We start from the raw sequence: 20,139 nt of genomic DNA on the forward strand, positions 1-20,139 counted from the left end.
TCGAGCCATCTTTATTGATACTTAAGCAGAGTTTTTCTTACCACGGTTACATGAACAGCTCTATTATTTGGTCCTATTTTAGACTTTTAAGAACTATATCACAATCATTATGAAAGTCTCCATTGTTTTCCTCTATGCTTCCCCAAATACACTTTCTCACCCCCTCCAAAATCGTATTCTAGACATAGAGCTCAGCATTTTTGCAGGCTTAACTAAAACCGAGCCAGACACAGCCTGCTCTTGCAGCCCTTAGTCAGCTGGCAGCTACTGGGTTACAAAGTTCGAAAGGGATAGGCTTGGGCACAATGCTTTAAGGACAACAATATTCAAACCCAAACAATTCCTTCAGGATATGCTTTTATACAGTTCCCTTTTCTACACGAGGGTCCCATGTCTCACTCTCTCTGTAAAAGGCAGGCTTAATAAGGCACTCCTTTCCCCTCTCACTGTACCATACTTCTTCCACCAATATAAGCTCCTGTGTATGATAAAGATGGATCTCTCCATCCCATAGTTTATGCTACATTTTCCCCGCATTGGATCATACTAGATCGTATCATTGATTCTATATCTTGGTGTTCAGGGACCTTACTCTCAACAGTTGGCACTATGTGTATTCCTGAGGCTTTTTCCCTATAGTGTGTGTGTGTGTGTGTGTGTGTGTGTGTGTGTGTGTGTGTGTTTATCTTACTCTCCTTTCCAGAATTGTGAGACATGGTTAATGTTCCAAGTGATTTCTCATATGTACCTAACTGTCTCTATTGAGCTAGAAAAGTTCCCAGGATTGGGAGCTATAGTTAGGAATTCCAGATAAGAGATTTGAGAAGCATTAGCCCCCTGCTGAATCTTAGAGGAAAATATTCAAGAAAGAACAGAATTTCCAGAGAAAATTACAGCTGTTCCATGTGTGACTAACAAAGTAAAACTAAAAACCACCCAAAGAATCACTAATACAATGAGAGGGAAAAGAGCCTGCAAGCTGTACGAATTTTCCAAATTCCTACACTGTCCCGTGGACTACAGGTCCTTGCCAAGTGAGAGTCTGCTTCCACGGGTACTTTGCCCAGAGGAAACCCATTGGACAACTAGACATATGCTGATCAGAGACTAGGCTGCACAGCTCCTGACACTTCACACACACACACACACACACACACACACACACACACACACACACACACACACACCACTATAATCTTCCATCCTCTGAAAACCTGTTGTTACCCCCTCCCACTTTTCTTTTAGATTACTCCTCTATCTGCTTGAAAAATCAGTATAGTTCTCATCACCTATAAGCAGCCGTCTGAACCATACATCCCCTAAAAACAAAAATAAGAGCAATGGTAAAATGTGTGGAATGGCAGAGTTATGCTAGTATGTCTTGGTTTGGGTGGATTGTGATGAACAGAGGCCAGTGTTCTGCAGAAGGCTGTCCCTCTGTGTGATGGATAGAGACCAGTGTTCTCCAGAAGGCTGTCCCTCTGTGTGATGGACAGAGACCAGTGTTCTCCAGAAGGCTGTCCCTCTGTGTGATGGACAGAGACCAGTGTTCTGCAGAAGGCCATCCCTCTGCCATGGTGAAGTGGATCTTAGCATGGAGGTTGTGTCCATCCTATGTACTGTCATACCTTCCTGGAAATCACTTTGGTAGAGCATGGAAGACACTCAGAGCCATCACTTAAAGAAGCAGGAAACCGTTTATTTTGGTAACTTTCTGTAAAGTGGAGGTTTGTCTCATCATTGGGGTCCCCATTTAGGAAAAGTCTTCATTGGCATCTGAATCATTTGACGGGTGGTGAGAGAGCTGCTTCCTTTGGGATTTGGTTCCCTCAGCCATCATCTGTTGCCTTTAGAGCATTTCATGTAAAATGAATTTCAGGGGTATACAGGAAGGCAGTCCGCTGTGTTCTTTTCAGTCAGACGGGGCTTGCATTTCCCATCTCAATTAAGGGTTATTTTCTCCTGACAGACACCAGATACTGCTACACTCAGCACACCATGGAAGTCACAGGAAACAGCATCTCTGTCACCAAACGCTGTGTCCCCCTGGAGGACTGCTTATCCACGGGCTGTCGAGACTCAGAGCGTGAAGGCCACAAGGTCTGGGAAAGCATTAATTCCTTCTCCCTTTGCTGGATTCTCCAGGGCTCATTAGCGGAGCTCCCCCACCCCCATTCCCTACGTAGTCTGCCTGACTGTCTTTACGTGGCTGTGAAAATGTGCTTGCTTTCCTGTTGGCTTCAGGAGAATACCAGTGTGTAGCAGGGCAAAGGACAAACAGATGGAGTGTATAAGCACATGTAACGAGGATGCTGAAGATTATAGAGTCCTGAAAGGAGAGGGTCAGGGACCACTCATACCCATCCTGGTAGAGCATGGCAGATACTCCAAGTCTTCCACCTGTGGCAGCAGGAGGCCACCTATTTTGATAGCTTTCTGTAGAGTGAGGGTGCACATGTCATTATTGGGGTCTCAGTTTAGGGAAGTGCTCCAGTGGCACCAGAGTCATCGCATAGGTGATAGGAAAGGCCCTCTTGTGGATTTGTTCCCCTTAGACTTCGGCTGGTGCCTGTACACAGAGCATTCTGTGTAAAATGAGTGTTGGGGTGTCTAGGAAGGAGACTAGAAGGAATCCAGCATTGCTCCCCCTGGAGTCCCGCTTTTCCTGCCATGTTTCAGCACTGACCGTGGGGTCTGAACTTGTCACACTTTGGCCTTTACTTGACATCTGCCCACCTGTCAGACCACCTCTCTGGGCTTCAGGGAAACTCCTTTTCTTAGTACCCTGGAACAGCATTGTCGCCAAGGGCTGCTTTCATTCACAAAAAGTAGAGGTGATTTTTTAAGCTGCTTCTCAAATTCACTAAGAATTAAAACTTAAAACACCGCCTGCCTACTTGTTACTAGTTTGAAGAAAGGTCAAATCAAAGTTATTTCCTGACCCTTCCAGCAAGCTGGGCTTGGCTCTCCAGTATTATTGTGATTTTTTTTTTTCCCCAGGAGGAGCTCTGGGAATCCGAAGATGTGTTCATTGCTTGTGTTACTCAACTAGTATGAGAAAGACGGGCTAGAATTTAAACTCACTCCTAACCGTTAGTCTCTCTTCTCAGCATTATGCTATTTTGGGGACTCGTGCTGGTTGTGGCCAAAGGTTTACATCTCTCCTGACTAGTAACTGTAGGATAACAACCACCTTATGAATTGGATTCACCTGAGATCTTGTTAACATTCAGATTCTAGTCTCCCAGGTGCTGGGTATGGAGTGAGATTCTGCATGTCTAACCAACTCCCAGTTGGGTGGCTGGTCAACACAGTGGGTAGCCATGGCTTCTTCTGCCAATAATAACTTCTGCCAATGAACCCTTGGGTTCACTTCTTTCCTATGATTCAAGGGAAAAGCTTTCCTGTGATTCAAGGGTAAAGCAATGTAAAGCAAGAGTAATTGAATAAATGAAAATCTTTCAAATGTCTCCCACTCAAGAGAATGTTGTTGACCATACCCATAGTACTAATGAGGGTAAACATTCCGGTTCACATGACCCAAGTCATTGCCACTTTATCCTCATTGTGAAAATCTCATAGGAAGTTTTTACCCTCTTAACAGTTACGTCCTCTTGTCAGGAAGAGCCTGTTTGAGGAAGGAAGGCAATGTTCACAATTCCCGGTTTAGAGGCAAGAGAACTGTTGTCTTAGAGGACGGTGAGGCTAGCACAGGTAAGATGGCAGAAACAGAACGAAGGGCCCCTGAAACGTAGGCTGGAATTTTCCATTCGGAGCATGCTGCTTCTAGATGGGATAGTATTCTTGCCCTTCATGAATGTCAGGAGGTGGTCCTTTTGTAGAACAGACCGTTCTCATTTGCCAGGAAGGAGACTGTTCCTTCTGATGCCCCGCTTCCTTTTGAAACAGGCTGGCTTCTCTTGACCCTTTATTTTCTTTCTTTCAGATCTGCACCTCCTGCTGCGAAGGAAATATCTGCAATCTACCGCTCCCTCGAAATGAAACTGATGCCACATTTGCCACAACGTCACCTATAAATCAGACAAATGGGCACCCACACTGTGTGTCAGTGATTGTGTCCTGCTTGTGGGTGTGGCTAGGGCTCACCTTGTAGCAGCACTCTCTACCAAATGTAGTCGAGCTCCGTGGGTTCCCCTGTGGCCCATAGTCATGCATGAGTCATTGGCCTGGCAGTAGTGACACAGTGCAACCACAGCACCCCGGGACATTGTCACAGCCGGGCATTCCCATTCCCACGAAGAACAAGCATTGCTTCAGTGCCGTCATCTTCAGCCTAACCAAGACCCCATCTCAGTCAGCCTGTCCCTCATACGGACCCTGATTTCTATACCACAAGCCTGTGATGTTGCTCCAAGAAAGAGTTCTGCGTTTATCGATGTCCGCGGAATCATTCATGAGCTGCCGGAGATCCTGCACCCTCTGAGATGTGAGAAATAAGCCATGGATGCAGGAGGTGTTCGTTTTTTTCAGGAGGAGAGTAAAGAACCACTGGCTTAATGCAAATCACAGCTTCACCCATGGCTTTAGAATTTTAAAACTTTAAATCCAAAATAAATGGAATAATTTCTTTGAGATTCTGATGGAGTCCCTGAAAGAGCAGCAAGTACTTTGCTCAATTTAATTTCCCTGGCTTTCTTATCTTAACATAGTGGAAACATGTTCCTTCCGCTCTTGGTAGAAGACAAAAAAAGGCAATTATAAAAGTTGGTTGTATTTGCAGAAGTGATGGGAGAAAGATTTCATGATGAAATTAGCATCCATGAGAGGAAGTTTCTCCCTTCTTAGAACTGGAGAGCTTGGTCTTGATGTGAGAACTAATCTGGTTTCTGGAGTTCCTGGTTCCCACCTGGGCCAGTAGCATCTACAGAGTCTTAAAGTAGGGTGGGATTCCTTTCTCTGGGTGTTGCATTCCATTCAAATATAGATAAACTAGTCAGCGAAAGGACTTCAGAATAAAAGGAAGCTTTGTGGAGGTTAGTCCTAGAGTTCATTTAGAAGGCCCGGAAATGGCTAAGCAAAATTCTTCCACTGTCCATAGTATTAACTGCCAAAGAGCCCTCTCCTTCCAAAACCAAGTGACTTTAGGGAGAAAGTTCCTAACTGGATCATCAGTAAGTCAATAAGATAAGAATACATATGTGCTAGGATGGGAAGAAGATGGATTGTAAGTAGTATGGTGGCCTAAGGGGTAGTATTTGTTTCTCTCAGATACTTCTTTTGAAGTAAAAAAGATTTTCATCATCTGTCATGTATTTTTTTAACCTAAAAATTGCATTGTTTTCTTCTTCCTCATAAATTCTTTAAATGACACTTATTTTTGTATGCTAGACACTAAAATATATTTCAAAAATTTCTTTTTTTTCTGAACAAAATATGAAATTTGAGTGCTTGTTTTCAACAGTACTAGAGCTTATCAGTATTCATGGAGAGGTATCTATGATCCTTGTACTGATGTTGAAAAGTTAATTTGCTGCGAGCATGAGTTATGTTCTTGCTTCAAGGGTTTTGCTCACGGTTTCCTCAGAAGCATTGTCTCAGAACTATTTACGCGGAGACCGTCATGGCCCGAGTATCTGTGCTGGGCTGTGTTGATATGGAACTTGGAGCAATGCCTGGATGAAGAGCACGGCATTGTTCAGATATAGCTGTCCTGCACAGAGAACTTGAGCTCATAAAATGAGACCTCCCCTCAGGGACCAAATATGAACCCACAGCAGAAACTCTGATACAAGACACTGAAGTTGCATCACACAGCCTTAATTCAGAGTTTGGCAGGCTTATCAATTTCTTGCTTATAATTGGGGGTGGAAGAGCAGGAAAAAGGGGACGTGTAATAAGCACGTGCCAGGCACTTTGCTAAGCACTTTACATAGTTGGGCCATATAACCCTACAGCAATTCTGTAAGGAACAGTGCATATGTATGCTTTACAAATGAAGGTCCTGAGGCTCAGAGATGTTTGATAGATGAAGCCTTTTCCTTCAGATTTAGTGTATGTGGGATGTGACAGGTTTGAACAGAAAAGGAAGTGGAATTTCTCTGCTAGGAAAACTTACAGGCCTGACTTCATAGGAATTTGCCCATCTTATCCCATAGAGCACATCCTGCTTCTCAGGATGACATTTGCATGTGTCCCCAGTTGATGCTTTTTCTTTGGGGAGTAAAGTTAGGGCTTCCTTATTTATCCCTCTTGTGAAAAGAGGAGACAGTTGAACTTGCATCTAAAGATGCTTTAAGGTAATGGGAATTTGATGTTGTACATAGCTACAAGTACCATTTTTGTGCATGGTCACACTCCACTGACATTTTCCAAGTGCTGCATGCAGTCTGAACAAGAGACAAGGAACTGACCACATTAGAGCCTCCCTGGCTGGTTTACAGGGATAAGGTTCTCAAGGGGGATAATGGCAGCAACTGTACACATGTGCTGCGCATATCCCTAATGCCTTTCAAAGTTGCTTTTGTTTAATTCTCTTCAAAGAATGTGATTTCCTCACCACCCCTAGCCTCAAAAGCCAAGGAGGGGCCATCCATGTAGAAGATTCAGGACAAGTTAGCCATCTGACTATTCTGTCACTTTAAACTTTCCATTAAACCTCACCATTGGTGATGGCTTAACATGCAAAGAGCCATGATACATATATTAACCTATGTGCCACATATTTATTTTTAAACTCCCTTCTACATCCATGTCAATATGGGATTAATGCCTAAATGTAAATATTGTATACTTTGTAAATCAATGAATAAAGATTTTAAGTGTGTTTAAGCTTCTTCCTGCTAGTGTGTATGTCAATCAGTGATTAATACACCAGGTTATATTCAAACCAGGGCCTTAGCACCACAGTAGACTTCTTTCATGGGCTCTCTTTCCAGAGATTTCCTAGTCAAGAAATACACACCTGAAAAATTCTCTCTCATGCGAAATGATTCATACAGAGGTAAGTGCTTGGAAAAATCAAAGGGAAAGACTGTCAAACTTTTCAATCTGCTCTACAGTTTCCCTTGAACATTTCTTTGTTAAATCAAAAACCATGGAGCTATCTATACGTGTGTGTGTGTGTGTGTGTGTGTGTGTGTGTGTGTGTGTGTGTATGTATGTATGTGCGTGCGCGCGTGTATACGCGCGCATAGGTGTATGCTCACGTGACGTGTATGAAGGTGAGGAGGAAACTTTTGGGAGTTGGTTCTCTCCTTCCAATGGAAGTTGGAGGACACACTCCAGGAGTTCTCCCCCCCACCACTGGTTTAATTTGGTTGGCAGGCCTGTGAAGTATGAACTTTTACCCACTGAGCCATCTTGTTAGACCCCCAATGTGCTTCAACGCCAGCCTTCATGCTCATGTGTGACTCTTGTTAGCAAAATATCAAAACCATAGCTTCTTCTGTTAACAAACTCGAATCTTACTTTTTGCAAATTGCAGTCCTTGTAATTAGCTGAGTGTAAATTTTTTTTTTGTAGTGCTATTTCAAACTGAAATTTAAAATTCGGGGTCTGAGAAATGACTTCTCTAGAGTCCTCCTTTTGGTTCTAATGGCAATGCTGACCTTTGTGTATGATTTTATCTCCGAAACACTTTAAAATGCTCTGTGCATTGCTTCCATTGATCAAGATGAACACATTTACTATTGGATAGCTACAGCTTTGCTGTGTCCAAGGAAGGTCACACTAGCAGATTATCTCAAGAGACTCTGATTCCTCTTTGTTCCACGTCACCAGGATGACATGCATGATGCCTCCCCCTTTCTCTGGCAGTTTTACTAGAAAGTTATTGTTCGGGTTGCTGAGTTGAAGGTGGAAGGAACATTAGAAACCATCTGGTCTACCCCCTTTGTTTTCTATTTGTGAGAAAAGAAGCCCAGAGAACCCAAACCATTTGTCACTGAAGACACCATATGACCGTGTTAAGGATCGAATTCTATTGAGTGTCCCTTCTGTGATGCTCAGAGTAATTAAACACTGGCAACAGGAAGCAGTTTAGAGGTGCCCCTCTTCTTTACTCTAGGTTAAGAAGTGCTGTGAGTATCATCAAGGCAGGGAATAGAAGCTGGAAAGGGAAAACTTCCTATAAGAAAGCAAGGAAGCCGGGCGGTGGTGGCGCACGCCTTTAATCCCAGCACTTGGGAGGCAGAGGCAGGCAGATCTCTGTGAGTTCGAGGCCAGCCTGGGCTACCAAGTGAGTTCCAGGAAAGGCGCAAAGCTACACAAGAGAAACCCTGTCTCAAAAAACCAAAAAAAAAAAAAAAAAAAAGAAAGCAAGGAAGCTGAATAAAAGGGTGTCCACCCTAATTTGAGAAGAGAAACACTAAGAACAGTAATCACTTTTAGGCTCATGAACTAAAGAGAGCAATTTGGGAAAATTGTACAATACAATATCATTTAGTTGGACATATTTTCTCTGGGGGTTACTGTATATCTGGAATTATGAACTAACCTTCCTAAACCTTGTGTACTAGATAGAGTTCAGGTCTCCACTGACATCCCCACTTGAAGAGATGCCAGGGATTGTGTTGTCTAATTAGGGAAAGTTCATCCATAAAGAAGGTCTACTGAGTGTGGACATGCGGAAGAAGCACCCCAGAGTCAGCCAGGAGAGAAACAGAACAGCTAAAAATAAAATCATACCCTCAATAAACACATTCATCTCTGTAGAGAATTCAAAATCAATGTAGTGTCTGGGTCCTACTCTATCTACAGAGATGCCTGGCTGTTGGGACAGTCTGCACATCTGTCTACTCAGCCGTGTTTTCCGAGTAACAACCTCTCAGCTGACTAGGCTCTTGGCACCCGCCCAACCTCTCTCAGCAGTAAGGCAGGACTGAACAATTTGAAGCCTACATCACATGATGTGAGCAGATGAGTTGCTCGAAGAGAGAGCTTACACTTGGGTGCTTTGTGCTGGGACTCTTTGGTGAGAGGTGCTGAGTGGACCATTGTGGAGGTGAGCACATTTTGGGCTTCCTCCTGACTCAGCTTTGCTCTCTGGTGCATGTCAGCACCAGGCTTAGCCCTAGCTTTGAAGCTTTTTAAATACTTGAAGAGTTGGGTACATCCTTAACTTGACCTTGGGCTAATGACTCTGAATGTCTTGCCACTGACCTAAATACCAGGTGTCCTGGGTAGAAACATACCCTCCTTGATGTGGGACTGGTCAACACCACCATGAAATTCGAAATTAGACCCTCCACAAATTTTTAAAATCCGGTGATTAAACACACACAACAACAACAACAACAACAACAAACCTCTTAAGTTTTATTTGGAATGAATTATTTAGTAGAACAGTGTGATGTGTTGAGTCTAGGCTATAGTTGGAGTTGCAAACTACAGCCAGAACTAAGACACCAGCTTCATTTTGGAGGTCTGAAAAGACACTCCTGGCAAAATAACATTCAAAAGGAAGAACACAGCTAAGCACAAAAGTTAACTTGCAGAATATGTGTTGAAACATCATAGATGTTGTACTGTAGGGCAGCTATGAAGTCAATCTTAGGAAAGATGATAATTAATTGTAGATAAATATAATTTAAAAGTGAAGCTTTCCAAATTCTATGTTGTTTTGGACTATTCTTCACTGAGACTCCTCTATGATTATGATCAATCAAATGGTTATTTAGCCCTTCATGCTTAATGGCCAACAGCTGGCCACTAGCATCCATTAGGGCCCATCATTGTCTGATGTTTAAAGCTCCGTAGAGCAAGTCACCTAGCTGACTCCTGGGCACCACAGTGTACCTTGTAGCATTCTTTGTAACTCAAGAAAGTGGTATTCTGAGGGCACTTGCCTCAACAACACTGGTGTACTAATGCAGGCAATAGGACTCTCTTTTTACCAGTCTCCAGGTCTCCTGTTCAGTGGCCATATGGTAGGGTGAAAAGGACCAGTGAAAGAAAACCCTGGCCCTGATGCCAGAGCCAAAGAAACACACCCTGCTCCTAACCAACTGATTGAATCCAACCAGTTCCTGAGCACAAAAACCAACCAATTCCAGAAAACAAAACAAACCAATCCCTGAGCAGAAAATCCAACCAATCTTAGGAATCTCAGGGACAAGCTCAGGAATTGAAATCCTACCAATCCCCACCCTGAAAATCTCCACCTTGGAAAGGTCTGCCCTGAAGAATCTGATACAAGCCCTAAACCTGTTTAGTTTGGGGCTGCCTTTTTCCACCCTGGCAGAGGCAGCCACTCTCCTGGACTCCCCCCTCTCAATAAATCTCTTGAGTGAGGTTTGTTATAACAACTTTCTTTCACAAGAGCCGAGCACAGCGGAGATGTAACAACTTTCGCCAGCCAGAGCTGTCACGGCTCTTGCAGGAGCAGAGCAGAACTGTGACACTTTGGCTGGGGAAACTTTCCCTTGCTGGAGCAAAGTGTTACACTCCAGGGAAGCAGAGTAGAGCTGTGACGACCTTGCTGGGAAAACCCTTCCCTGAAGGAGCAGAGTTGTTATACTAGCATTAGGTAAACTTTTCCTGGAGCAAGGACTGTGACACTTTGCTGGGGAAGCCATCCCCCACTGGAATAGAGCTGAAGGTAATCCTTGGCTTCTGGCTGCCAGGATACCTTTCCCTTCAGAGCTGTAACTCTTACACATATTCCCTAAGCAAAAAGGGTAGACAAAGACTGCCCCAAACTGGCAGGTTGTTACTGCATTTAGTCTATGGAAAGCTGCTTTTGAGCAGGACTCTATATGTGTTCTCTTTAAGATTCTTCATCCTGATAGCCAGGGCACTTTCTTCATGGTACTTACATAAGCAAACAAGGAAGTTGAAAGAACAGGACAAGCCAAGAGAGCAGGCTACATGAAAAAGATTATTGATCACAGTGGACAACAGTTCAAGTCCAACTTAGATACAATTGGGAGAGCCTCCTCACGCAATGGTAACTTCAAAAAGGCACTGACCCTTCTGGAACACAGCTTACAGAGCCTCTGCAGGGAGGGTAAGCCTATGGATGGAGCCAGGAGTGTTAACAGGATGCAAGGCCAAAGCCCACAGGTTAATGGAAAGTTCACAAAAGGAAGGGTAAGGGCCCATCTAAACTCTCACACATATGAAAGTGAATTCTCAGACATGCCCAAGCAGGAGTGCCTGGCAGTACTTTCTTCAAGAGGCTGGAGTGGAAGGAAGAGATGACCCTTTAATCCCACATCTTCATTCTAGAACATGAGATGTGATAAATGGAGACCAAACCACAGAGCACCCATGTCCTTAGGTGCTTTTCAGTGGACTGAAGAGCCAGAATCACCTGTGATTCAGTCAACAGTGGCAACCAAGCTCAAGGTCTAGACTGAGTTGGGTCTAGGGCTACCTTAAATCATCAGAAAGTTTTAAGGCTCCCTTACTCCTGACAATTCTGGTGTGCCATCATTAGCCAACAAACACCGCCATTGGAGTAAAGAATCATGATTGTAGAAACACCCACATTGAAGACCACTCTAGAAAAATTAGCAACGGATTGCTCCTTGAGTGCCCAAGTTTCTAGTTACTTACATGTCCACTGAAAACAGTGCTTGGAACATAGTAGGTGCATGGAAAGCATTTATCAGTCAAATCACAAAACAATGAAAAAGGGTGGTTTCTCTGGGTAGCATAGCTGGTCAGTAACAGAACAAGAGTTAAAACCAAGACTGCCCTTCTATTAGTTTTGACCTACTTAGACACATTTTTCCCATATTAAATTTGTATCCCCCCCTCCCAAATTCTAGTGCCAAATGCTGTGAAGCTAGCATTTCTTTCTGGGTGCAATGTAAATCGTTAAAGCTTTTATGTGAGGCAATTTGGTTGAATGAATAAGGGCTTTGTGAATGGACCTATCCCGACTTAATAAGCCTACTTCTGTCAACTGCCTGAAATATAGAAACACAGCTCTGATCAAATATGTACCTTGCAGCATCATTTGTAACTCAAAAAACAATCAGGACAGGCTAAATGGGCAGGAGTGGGGGTGGTTAAGTCAATCACTGTACATCCACTTGGTGCCACATCGTAAAATGTGATTGCCCTGAAGAAGTTTTCAGTGTCAAATGAACACGGAACGCCATCGTGCTCTGTTCAATGTGTCATACTTTTCAAGAAGCAAAGACACAGTAAAAAAACACTTAAGGAAAATGAACCAAAGTACTCTCAATTACTTGTTATGATAATAACTTCCTGTTTTCCTTTTTAAAAAGTATTTTTATGTAATGTGGTTATATTGCTCTCATAATAAAAAGCACGGATATAAGAAACAGTTAAGCCTATACATGTTAGGCTAATGGTTGTGATAACTTGGAATTAAACTTCATCTTCAGTGCAGCTGGTAACCCAGGGTAGGCCTCTGACTCCTGTTTGAACCACATGCTGTCCTGGCAGCTCACCTTGGGCCCTTGAGAGCCTTAAAAACTGCTGATGCCAGATCCACCCGCAGACCATTGCGTTATCCTGGTCTTGCATGCAAACATCTGGAGAGCAGAACTTCAGAACCCACTGTAACAGGCTTTCTTTTGGGCCACCAACCAGCTTCCAAATCATGACTAATTATTAGTTAGTATTAGTTAGTATTGTTTGGCCTTACCTTAGGCCTGCTCCAATAGCTCTTACCTTATTTGAACCTGTTTCTCTTCATCCATATTTTTTCTTGGGGCTTTTTACCTACTCTGTGCCTGGGGGGCAGCTGCCTGGCTGGCCAGCCCTGGGCATCTTCATCTCTTTCCCCTTGTCCCCCTCTCTTTCGTCTCACAACATACAAATGTAACACATCTTTGCCTAGTTAAACAAATATTCCCCAACAACCCACAATTTCAGATTCATAGCAAAGTCTACGAAAACTCATTGATCTTTAAATGGTGCCACAGAGATCACTCTTTGTCTCCCTAATAGTATAATTGGGGGTGAACTTTTTTTTTTATTTTAAAGGTGGCAAGCACCATGCCTCTCTATCCTTTGATATTAGTGGTTCACAACTCTCTTAATTCTGTGACCTTTTAATACAGTTCCTCATGTTGTAGTGACTCCAACCATAAAGTTATTTTTGTTGCTACTTTATAACGGTAACGTTGCTACTGTTATGAATTGTAATGTAAATAGTTTCGAAGATAGAGAGGTTTGTCAAAGAGGTCACGAGCCACAGGTTGAGAATCACTTCTTGATATGGCGTGTATATAGTTTGACTGTGTCCTCAAAAGTTCATATTTAATAAACTTCATTCCCATGGAGTGGTTGTAAGGTTGATATAAGCTTTAAAGGGGGCAGTGGAGGATAATAAGTCACTCAGGGGATGTCTCTCTTGGGACGAATGTATGCAGTTCTTGCGGGAACACAGTAGATTCCCAAGAGCAAGCTCAGCCCTTGAAATCCTTATTGTAGCTGGGTCTACTCCTGTGGCTTATCACGTAGGACTCTGCTGGCTCAAAGTATTTGGGCCACCACTATTCCACATTTGGGTCCTCTATGGGCTTCTTTAGGCCTTTATGGGCTGTTCCTCCTCTTCTTTTTAGGATATAAGATGTTCCACAATACAGACATGAGTAGAAGACCAGTGACATTCCTGTCCACAGATCACATCTGACCTGGGCTTCAGGAAAGCCATGGCCATCTGTGCCTTTGAGTGAGCTGTCAGCAGTCTGTAAGCCTCCTTCCCCCAGAAGCTGAGAAAGCTGTGGCCAGAGACTTCCTACAGATGCAGGGCTTTAAAAGTGACAGCTCTGGCTGGCTGGGTGTCCAAGGAGGTTTTCAGACCCGGACCTGCCACAGACTCTCTTTAGGGCTTAGGGAAGAAAGTGGTATCTCTGGGCCCAACAACCCCACCGACTCCCGGGCAGCCCATCAGAGCTGCTTTGTCTGCCATTCTGCACTTGGGCATTCAGGTGCAGGGTTCATGTTGTCCTGTGATAAGGGAGGGCAGACAGCGGATTTCTGTCTCGGCACGTCTGCTCAGCTCCAGGCTGCATGTTTCCCCAAAGGAAGAAATGCATTTCGTGCCTTTCTGCTTCACACTCTGCAACCTGTGTTGGTTGACTGTGAGGTTGTTCGACTAAGAAGAAAGGGGGGTGCAACACTCCCATTGAGTGTTAGATTTCTCTCTCCCCTCTTCTTTGTGACTCTCCCTTCTCTTACGTTTTGGTACCATGGCTAAAACGGTTCAAAAGACTCATTCAATACGAAGGTAGCTAGACTCAAATTCCATGAACAGAATGTAGTTGGGGAGATAAATATTTGCTGTTTGGAGCAGGTTAACACAAAGTGCATTGTGGGTAGGACTAGTGGCACAGGTCTGTGATCCCAGCTACGTGGGGACTTGAACCAAGAGGATCCCAAGTTCAGCGCCTGCCTGATTACTTTAGCAAGACTTTGTCTCAAAATAGAAAGTGGGAAAAAAATTCAAAAGATGGATGTGCCTCAGTGGTAGATCACTTACCCTTCCCAGAATGTGAGGTTAAATTCCTAGGAATGAAGAACAAAAGAGACTATGAATGTTCTCACCGTAACAAAGTGGTAAGTATATGGTAGGCATATTAATCATGCTACATTATAAACATATATCAAAACATGGATTTGTATTCCATAAATACATACAATTCTTATTTGTCAAGTAAAATAAATTTAAAAGTTTTGAAGAGTGCTTTCCCCCCTGAATGTTAGTAAACTAATGGTACATCTTAGAGGCATCCCTGTAAATCTAGGAAGAGCCAGTCATGTTACAGTAAAGGGAGAAGAGAGAGACCAGCTTTGGATCAGCAGGCTCAACTCAATGCAGCTCAGCCACCATTTAAAAACCTAAGTGACTCCAAATATCTTCAGGTTGTGCTGAGGCCCTGAGGAGACCATGGAGAGCCCTTGGGGTTGACCTAGGTCACAGTGAGCTCACCACACATGCTGTTAGCTGTCAGCGAGGACAAGGCATCCTCTACACCTTCTGTATCTAGCATGTATCTGGCACAGGGTAATTGTTTATTGCATTTTCATTGGCTGTATTAACCTGCAGTGGTATGTGATTTAGGTCTGAAGCTCATGAAACAGACTTAAAATAGCAGAAAATGCATTAGAACAGATGAGGACCCAACCTGACCCTTAATGTGGCCCAGTCATCCTAACATGTCACCTACCACACAGTAAGTGATCTGATGTCAGTGTTGACGGAGCTGGTATGTGTTTAATGCTCCATAAGAATTGTCACAATGCCATTGTTTTGCCCAGAGGGTAATCCGTTTTCAAACTAGGTTAGAATTCTGAAATGCCTTTCCGTGGGTACAGAGAGAAAATTCAGCAGAAAGGTCATAAACAAGCAGTGAAAATTCAAACACACAGCCTCAATAGACCTAGTGCTACCACACAGCCCAGGTGCTTCCAGGTTGATAGAAAAGCCTTAGAAACCAGTGGGCCAAGTCTTTCATTTCTATTTAAAAATAGACCTTCAGTTAAGAAATGGATATTCTGGTTCAGTTCAGTCCCAGTGAAATTGGAACCAAGTTGGGGTAGGAGGAGCTCATCTAAACCAATCATAGTGAGAAAATGAGTAACTTCTGTGAAAATGACTGTGAGCTGTGAAAAGGGGCGACATGTTTGACTTTCCCCATCTTCTCTTCGGACATCTTTAGCTCTGCCCACAGCCAGATCACATACTGTCTGAGCATCCCCACCCCCGAAAAAATGCAAAATGCAACCATCAAGTATAATCTAGTTAGCTTCTCAGCCTTATTCTGGTTTGCAGTCGAGACATCTTGCTCCAATTGTGGATACGGAGTGTTGGAAATCAGACCTCTAAGAGTTCTTTGGGCACAGCAGCAAGAACCAAAATGCCTCACAGCACAAAGAGATAAGGAGAGAGGAAATACTTGCCCTTAAGTTAGAGCAGAGGAGGAAAGACTTTACAGTCCTGAGGAGAAAGGGTTAATGCAATTCTAATAAATGACAGGAGTGGACCAAAGAAAAGCAATGGTCTTTACTCACCGAAAGAAGAAATGGCAAATTCATTCAGTTGAACCACACAGACAACTTTCTTATTTAAGTCACATGTTGAAGTTTAATATATACAATTAAAGCAAGCATTAGGGTTGGAGTGGAATCTCCCTGAGTGTTTGGAGGACAGTGATGCTGGGTGCCCCATACAAGCTCAGATCCCAACAAACTTCAGATGCTGTGGCTCATGGCCCTCTCCTTACCTGCAGGACCCATAGGAACTGGAAACATTCTGATTACTGTCCACATAAGTGGACATGGGCTCCTAACTCTCCATGAATGAAATCCATTCTGTTTATGTGACTCTGAGGCAGTGGCTTTGGCCTCTGCAAGTTCAGATGCTCATCTCATATTGACAACATGAGAGGATCTGAGAGGCCTGTATATATATATGTTTTATATTTTAAAAGCATTCCAAGAAAATTTCATTCTCCTAATAGACTATTCAGAAAGGTGAGCACAGCCTCATTAGCTCCACTGGAAGATGGGAATATTAAAACACACATAAAAAATGTTAAGTGAATACAACAGCAGTTTCTGAATGCAAAGGCATCAGAGGTATTTTTGTTTGTTTGTTTATACAGGGTCTCACTGTGTTGCCCCGACTGTCCTGAAACTCCCTGTGTAGACCAGGGTGGCCTTGAACTCACAGAAACTCATCTACCTCTGCCTCCTTCCACTGGGATTAAGGCATGTGCCAGCAATTATAACAGCATTAGAGTTTTAAAGGAACCCCTTTAAGGGTCCTCACCTGGTGACAGCATTAGAATCAGTGTTTTTGAAAGTTTCCTGGAGGTCATTTTATATTACTATTTTGCAGGGTGACTTAAGGTATATGTTTGTATATATTGTACTTATATGGATTAACTGTTATATTACTCATCTCCCCCTTCTCCTTTATTCACCTCCCTTCCCCTCTCTTTTCCATTCCCCTGTCAGATCACTAGTATCCTGCTAGTCTTCTCTATTGTTCCCATGTTCTGGCAATGGTCGTATTTTACTTCCGTGGTCTCAGGGAACATTGTGGAGGAGGGGGCAGAAAGACGGTAAGAGCCCGAGGATCAGGGAGTCTGTTGTAAGCTTGTGTCTTTCTGCTTCTGAGGTTTTCCCGGGCTCCCTCCCTCACACCCCTGCTTCTGAGGTTCTGCCAGGCTCTTTCCCTCACACCACTGCTCCATTTTGTAAGCTGCCTTTTGAATTTAGTAATATATCAGCAGCATTTTTAAGTTAGCAAGTAGGGTTGTAGGAGATAACTTTTAATGGTTGGTCAGTATTATGTTTTATGCATGTGCTACAATTTGTTTCACCATTTCCTCTGATTTTTAAGTGTTTATTGTTTTGTACTTTGGTAGGTAAGTGCTCACCACTAAGTTAAATCCAAACTCCCTTTGAAAGATTGCATATAAAGACAATGCATGTGCACTGAAGTGCAAAGTAATTAAATAGAAAAGGATAAAATCTTTTCACTCCCACCTCTCACCATTCTGCAGCAATCAACATCATTATTAATACCTTGAATGTGCTTTAATATGTTTTTAATGCACACAAAAATAAATGAATATATTTATATAGCTGTGGTACTGAGTTCATATATACATGCAGAGCAGTTCTGGAAATGTACCTTTCAAAAATTCGTATATGGCACTCCCACACCTAAGGCTCAGAGAACATAGTGGAAGAGGAGGCAGAGAGATTTCCAAAGCCATCAAGGAGTTTTCTGTGAGATACTATATCTTTCAGTAGCATCAGGAGCTACACAATAATGTCTCACCAACATGATTGTCCAAACCTGAACTGAACAAGGGTGACACAAATGGCTATACCAAAGTGGACTGGGAAAAGCGATGAAGTCTCAACCCTACACAAAGAACTACAGGTGACTGAGGAGGGCTGGGAACAGGGGAGATGGCCTTCCCCAGGGAGAGCACACCAACTGTTTGTCCAGTGCCAAACAGTCAGCCCTGAAAACATACATGCAAGCAACATTATACAGACTTAACACATACACACACACACACACACACACAAACACACACACACACACACACACACACACGCATGGAACAACAATGAAAAAAGAGGTCATGGGGGAAAAAAAAGAGGCTGTAATTTGAATCAGAGTGGGAGATTTTGGAGGGAAGGAAGAGAAGGGGAAAATGTTATAATTAGATTATAAAATCTAAAAACAAATAATTAAATAAATTAAATCATGTTTGGGGCCTTTTATTGTCCAACACTAACAGGTGACTCAGTTCTCTAAGTGGGTCTGTTTGTTCCATTGTAAGGACACATTGCTAACTTATTTAACCTATCCCTCTTCTGATCCAAATGCAGCAAAATCTTAAAGTGGTATCTAGATTTGTCTATCACAGTCTGTCCTGAACACCTGTGTACCCTTCAGAGCTAATGCTTGGATCACTTAGAGAACAGCAATGATTTCATACATTTTACGTTTCATGCTTTGTTGCCAAGTTTCCATCTAGAACAGCTGTTAATTTATGTTTTTGACAAGAGTGCATGAAACTGTATCTGGACCTTTTCTCTAAACATTGTCTTTCATCAATGTTTTATCCTCAAAATCGCTCATTTTCTCATTTGGAAACATTAACAAGAACATTTACATTGACCCGGTGGAGGAATGTAGGTGTGTGGACAACAGAGGCTCCTCCTTTGTTCACCCTGGAATCTTCTTGGAGGGAAGCAGCTCACAGACAAGTCATGTTACTTCCAGGTGAGATTTGGTGCTGGCTCTTGGCTTGTTCCTGCAGGACTCAATTTGTTCTACATGCCTGCTATGCCCACTGTGTGTCAGATCATGAATCAAATGGCATACGCCAACACTGAAGGCCATTTCTCAGTTTTGTCGATGGTCTGTTCTGATATGACTGAGGTTCTGGTCTCCCCTCTATTACACCAACTGGAAACATCACCACTTTTGTTGGTGTAGTGGAAATCAATACTTCTGCTATGTTTACACAGAATACAGAGCTGATAAGGGACCCTTGTTGTCCTCTTTGGCAATTGTCATTTTCAGGTAGAATAAAAGTGCTCTCCTACCCACCTTCCCATTCTGTGGGCACAAATCTCCATATTCTGAAGTTTTGAAAACTTGACATAATAAAGGCATCACCTTAGGTCAACTAATATCAGGGGTAAATGCAGTAGAGTAACAGATAAAGAAGAGAAAATGCCTAATTTCAAAGCCCAAATATCAGTAATAAATACAAAAACAAATTTGCAAACTGTCTCAAGACAACTACAGTCTATTCAAACAACCAGCTAACATGTGCTAAGGGACAAACATCCACACAATCGTGAAGCTGCAGTCATCTTACAAGTCATTAAGGCAAGCATTCTGTTTTCTACATGAGTTCATGGAAGCACAGGAGGGTCATGGAACTTATCCCATGTCACACAGTACATTGGTGGAATTCTTGCCATCAACAGTTATAGCAAATAAGAACGGCATGTTCAATCCTCACTAGCATATGCATATTTGATATTGAAGAGGAATTCTTTAATGTACAGACTTTCTGTTGGGCAGAGTAAAACAGTGAACTAAATTCACCGAGTTAAATAGATGAGGGCCCATTCTGAACATGGTGGTCATTGTCCAGTCTGCTGCCTGTTTCCTCCTAACACCACCCTTGCTGAGCACAGTGTTCCATGAAGCTCTGGGTTTTCCATTTTAAAAATTATTTCTTTGTAACTATAGAACACTTACCTTGTTCGTGGTAAATAAGATGAGCACAGGCAGGCTCTGGGCTCTACCCAGGCTCAGGGACCATTAGATGAAAGTCCTTATAACTGCACAGAACAGCTGCTATTTTCACTAATGGTAAAATCAATAGAAAAATGGCTTTAATTTGAGTAATTCTAGTACTTTTGTCACATATAGTTGAGGATTCTTTCTACTCAAATGGAAATTGCAAAAAAGGCAAAGAGACGTTCCTTTAATGGCATAGCCCGGAGCCTTGGCTGTGAGAGGTTTCTGGGAGACCCTTTCAAAGCCAGAGCCTCACAGTCCTAAGCCTTGAGAACAGAGGTGCGCCCTGGGCTTCCAAAGTCTGAGGCTTCCTGCCATGCCTTGAGTTCTAGTGACCCGGGGCCGACCACCTGGTATTACAGTTCCAACCTTTGGGTAGCAGGGCCCTCAGTTCATAGCCACTGTAGGTG

At 43.0% G+C, this 20,139-nt stretch overlaps 1 protein-coding gene across 2 annotated transcripts in view; it reads left to right on the forward strand.

Annotated features, from left to right (window-relative positions):
• The window catches only part of Lypd6 (LY6/PLAUR domain containing 6), a 134,024-nt gene extending 127,240 nt beyond the window's left edge, over positions 1-6,784 (forward strand). For both annotated transcript variants that reach the window (XM_006974284.4, XM_042275276.2), the window contains exons 4-5: positions 1,970-2,100; positions 3,947-6,784. In XM_006974284.4, the coding sequence (XP_006974346.1) occupies positions 1,970-2,100; positions 3,947-4,114 (299 nt within the window). In that variant the 3' untranslated portion in view covers positions 4,115-6,784. The remainder of the gene's footprint in view (positions 1-1,969; positions 2,101-3,946) is intronic.
• Positions 6,785-20,139: the final 13,355 nt, after the last annotated feature.

Source organism: Peromyscus maniculatus, chromosome 4 (genome assembly GCF_049852395.1).
Source record: "Peromyscus maniculatus bairdii isolate BWxNUB_F1_BW_parent chromosome 4, HU_Pman_BW_mat_3.1, whole genome shotgun sequence".
In the NCBI taxonomy this organism is placed as follows: domain Eukaryota; kingdom Metazoa; phylum Chordata; class Mammalia; order Rodentia; family Cricetidae; genus Peromyscus; species Peromyscus maniculatus.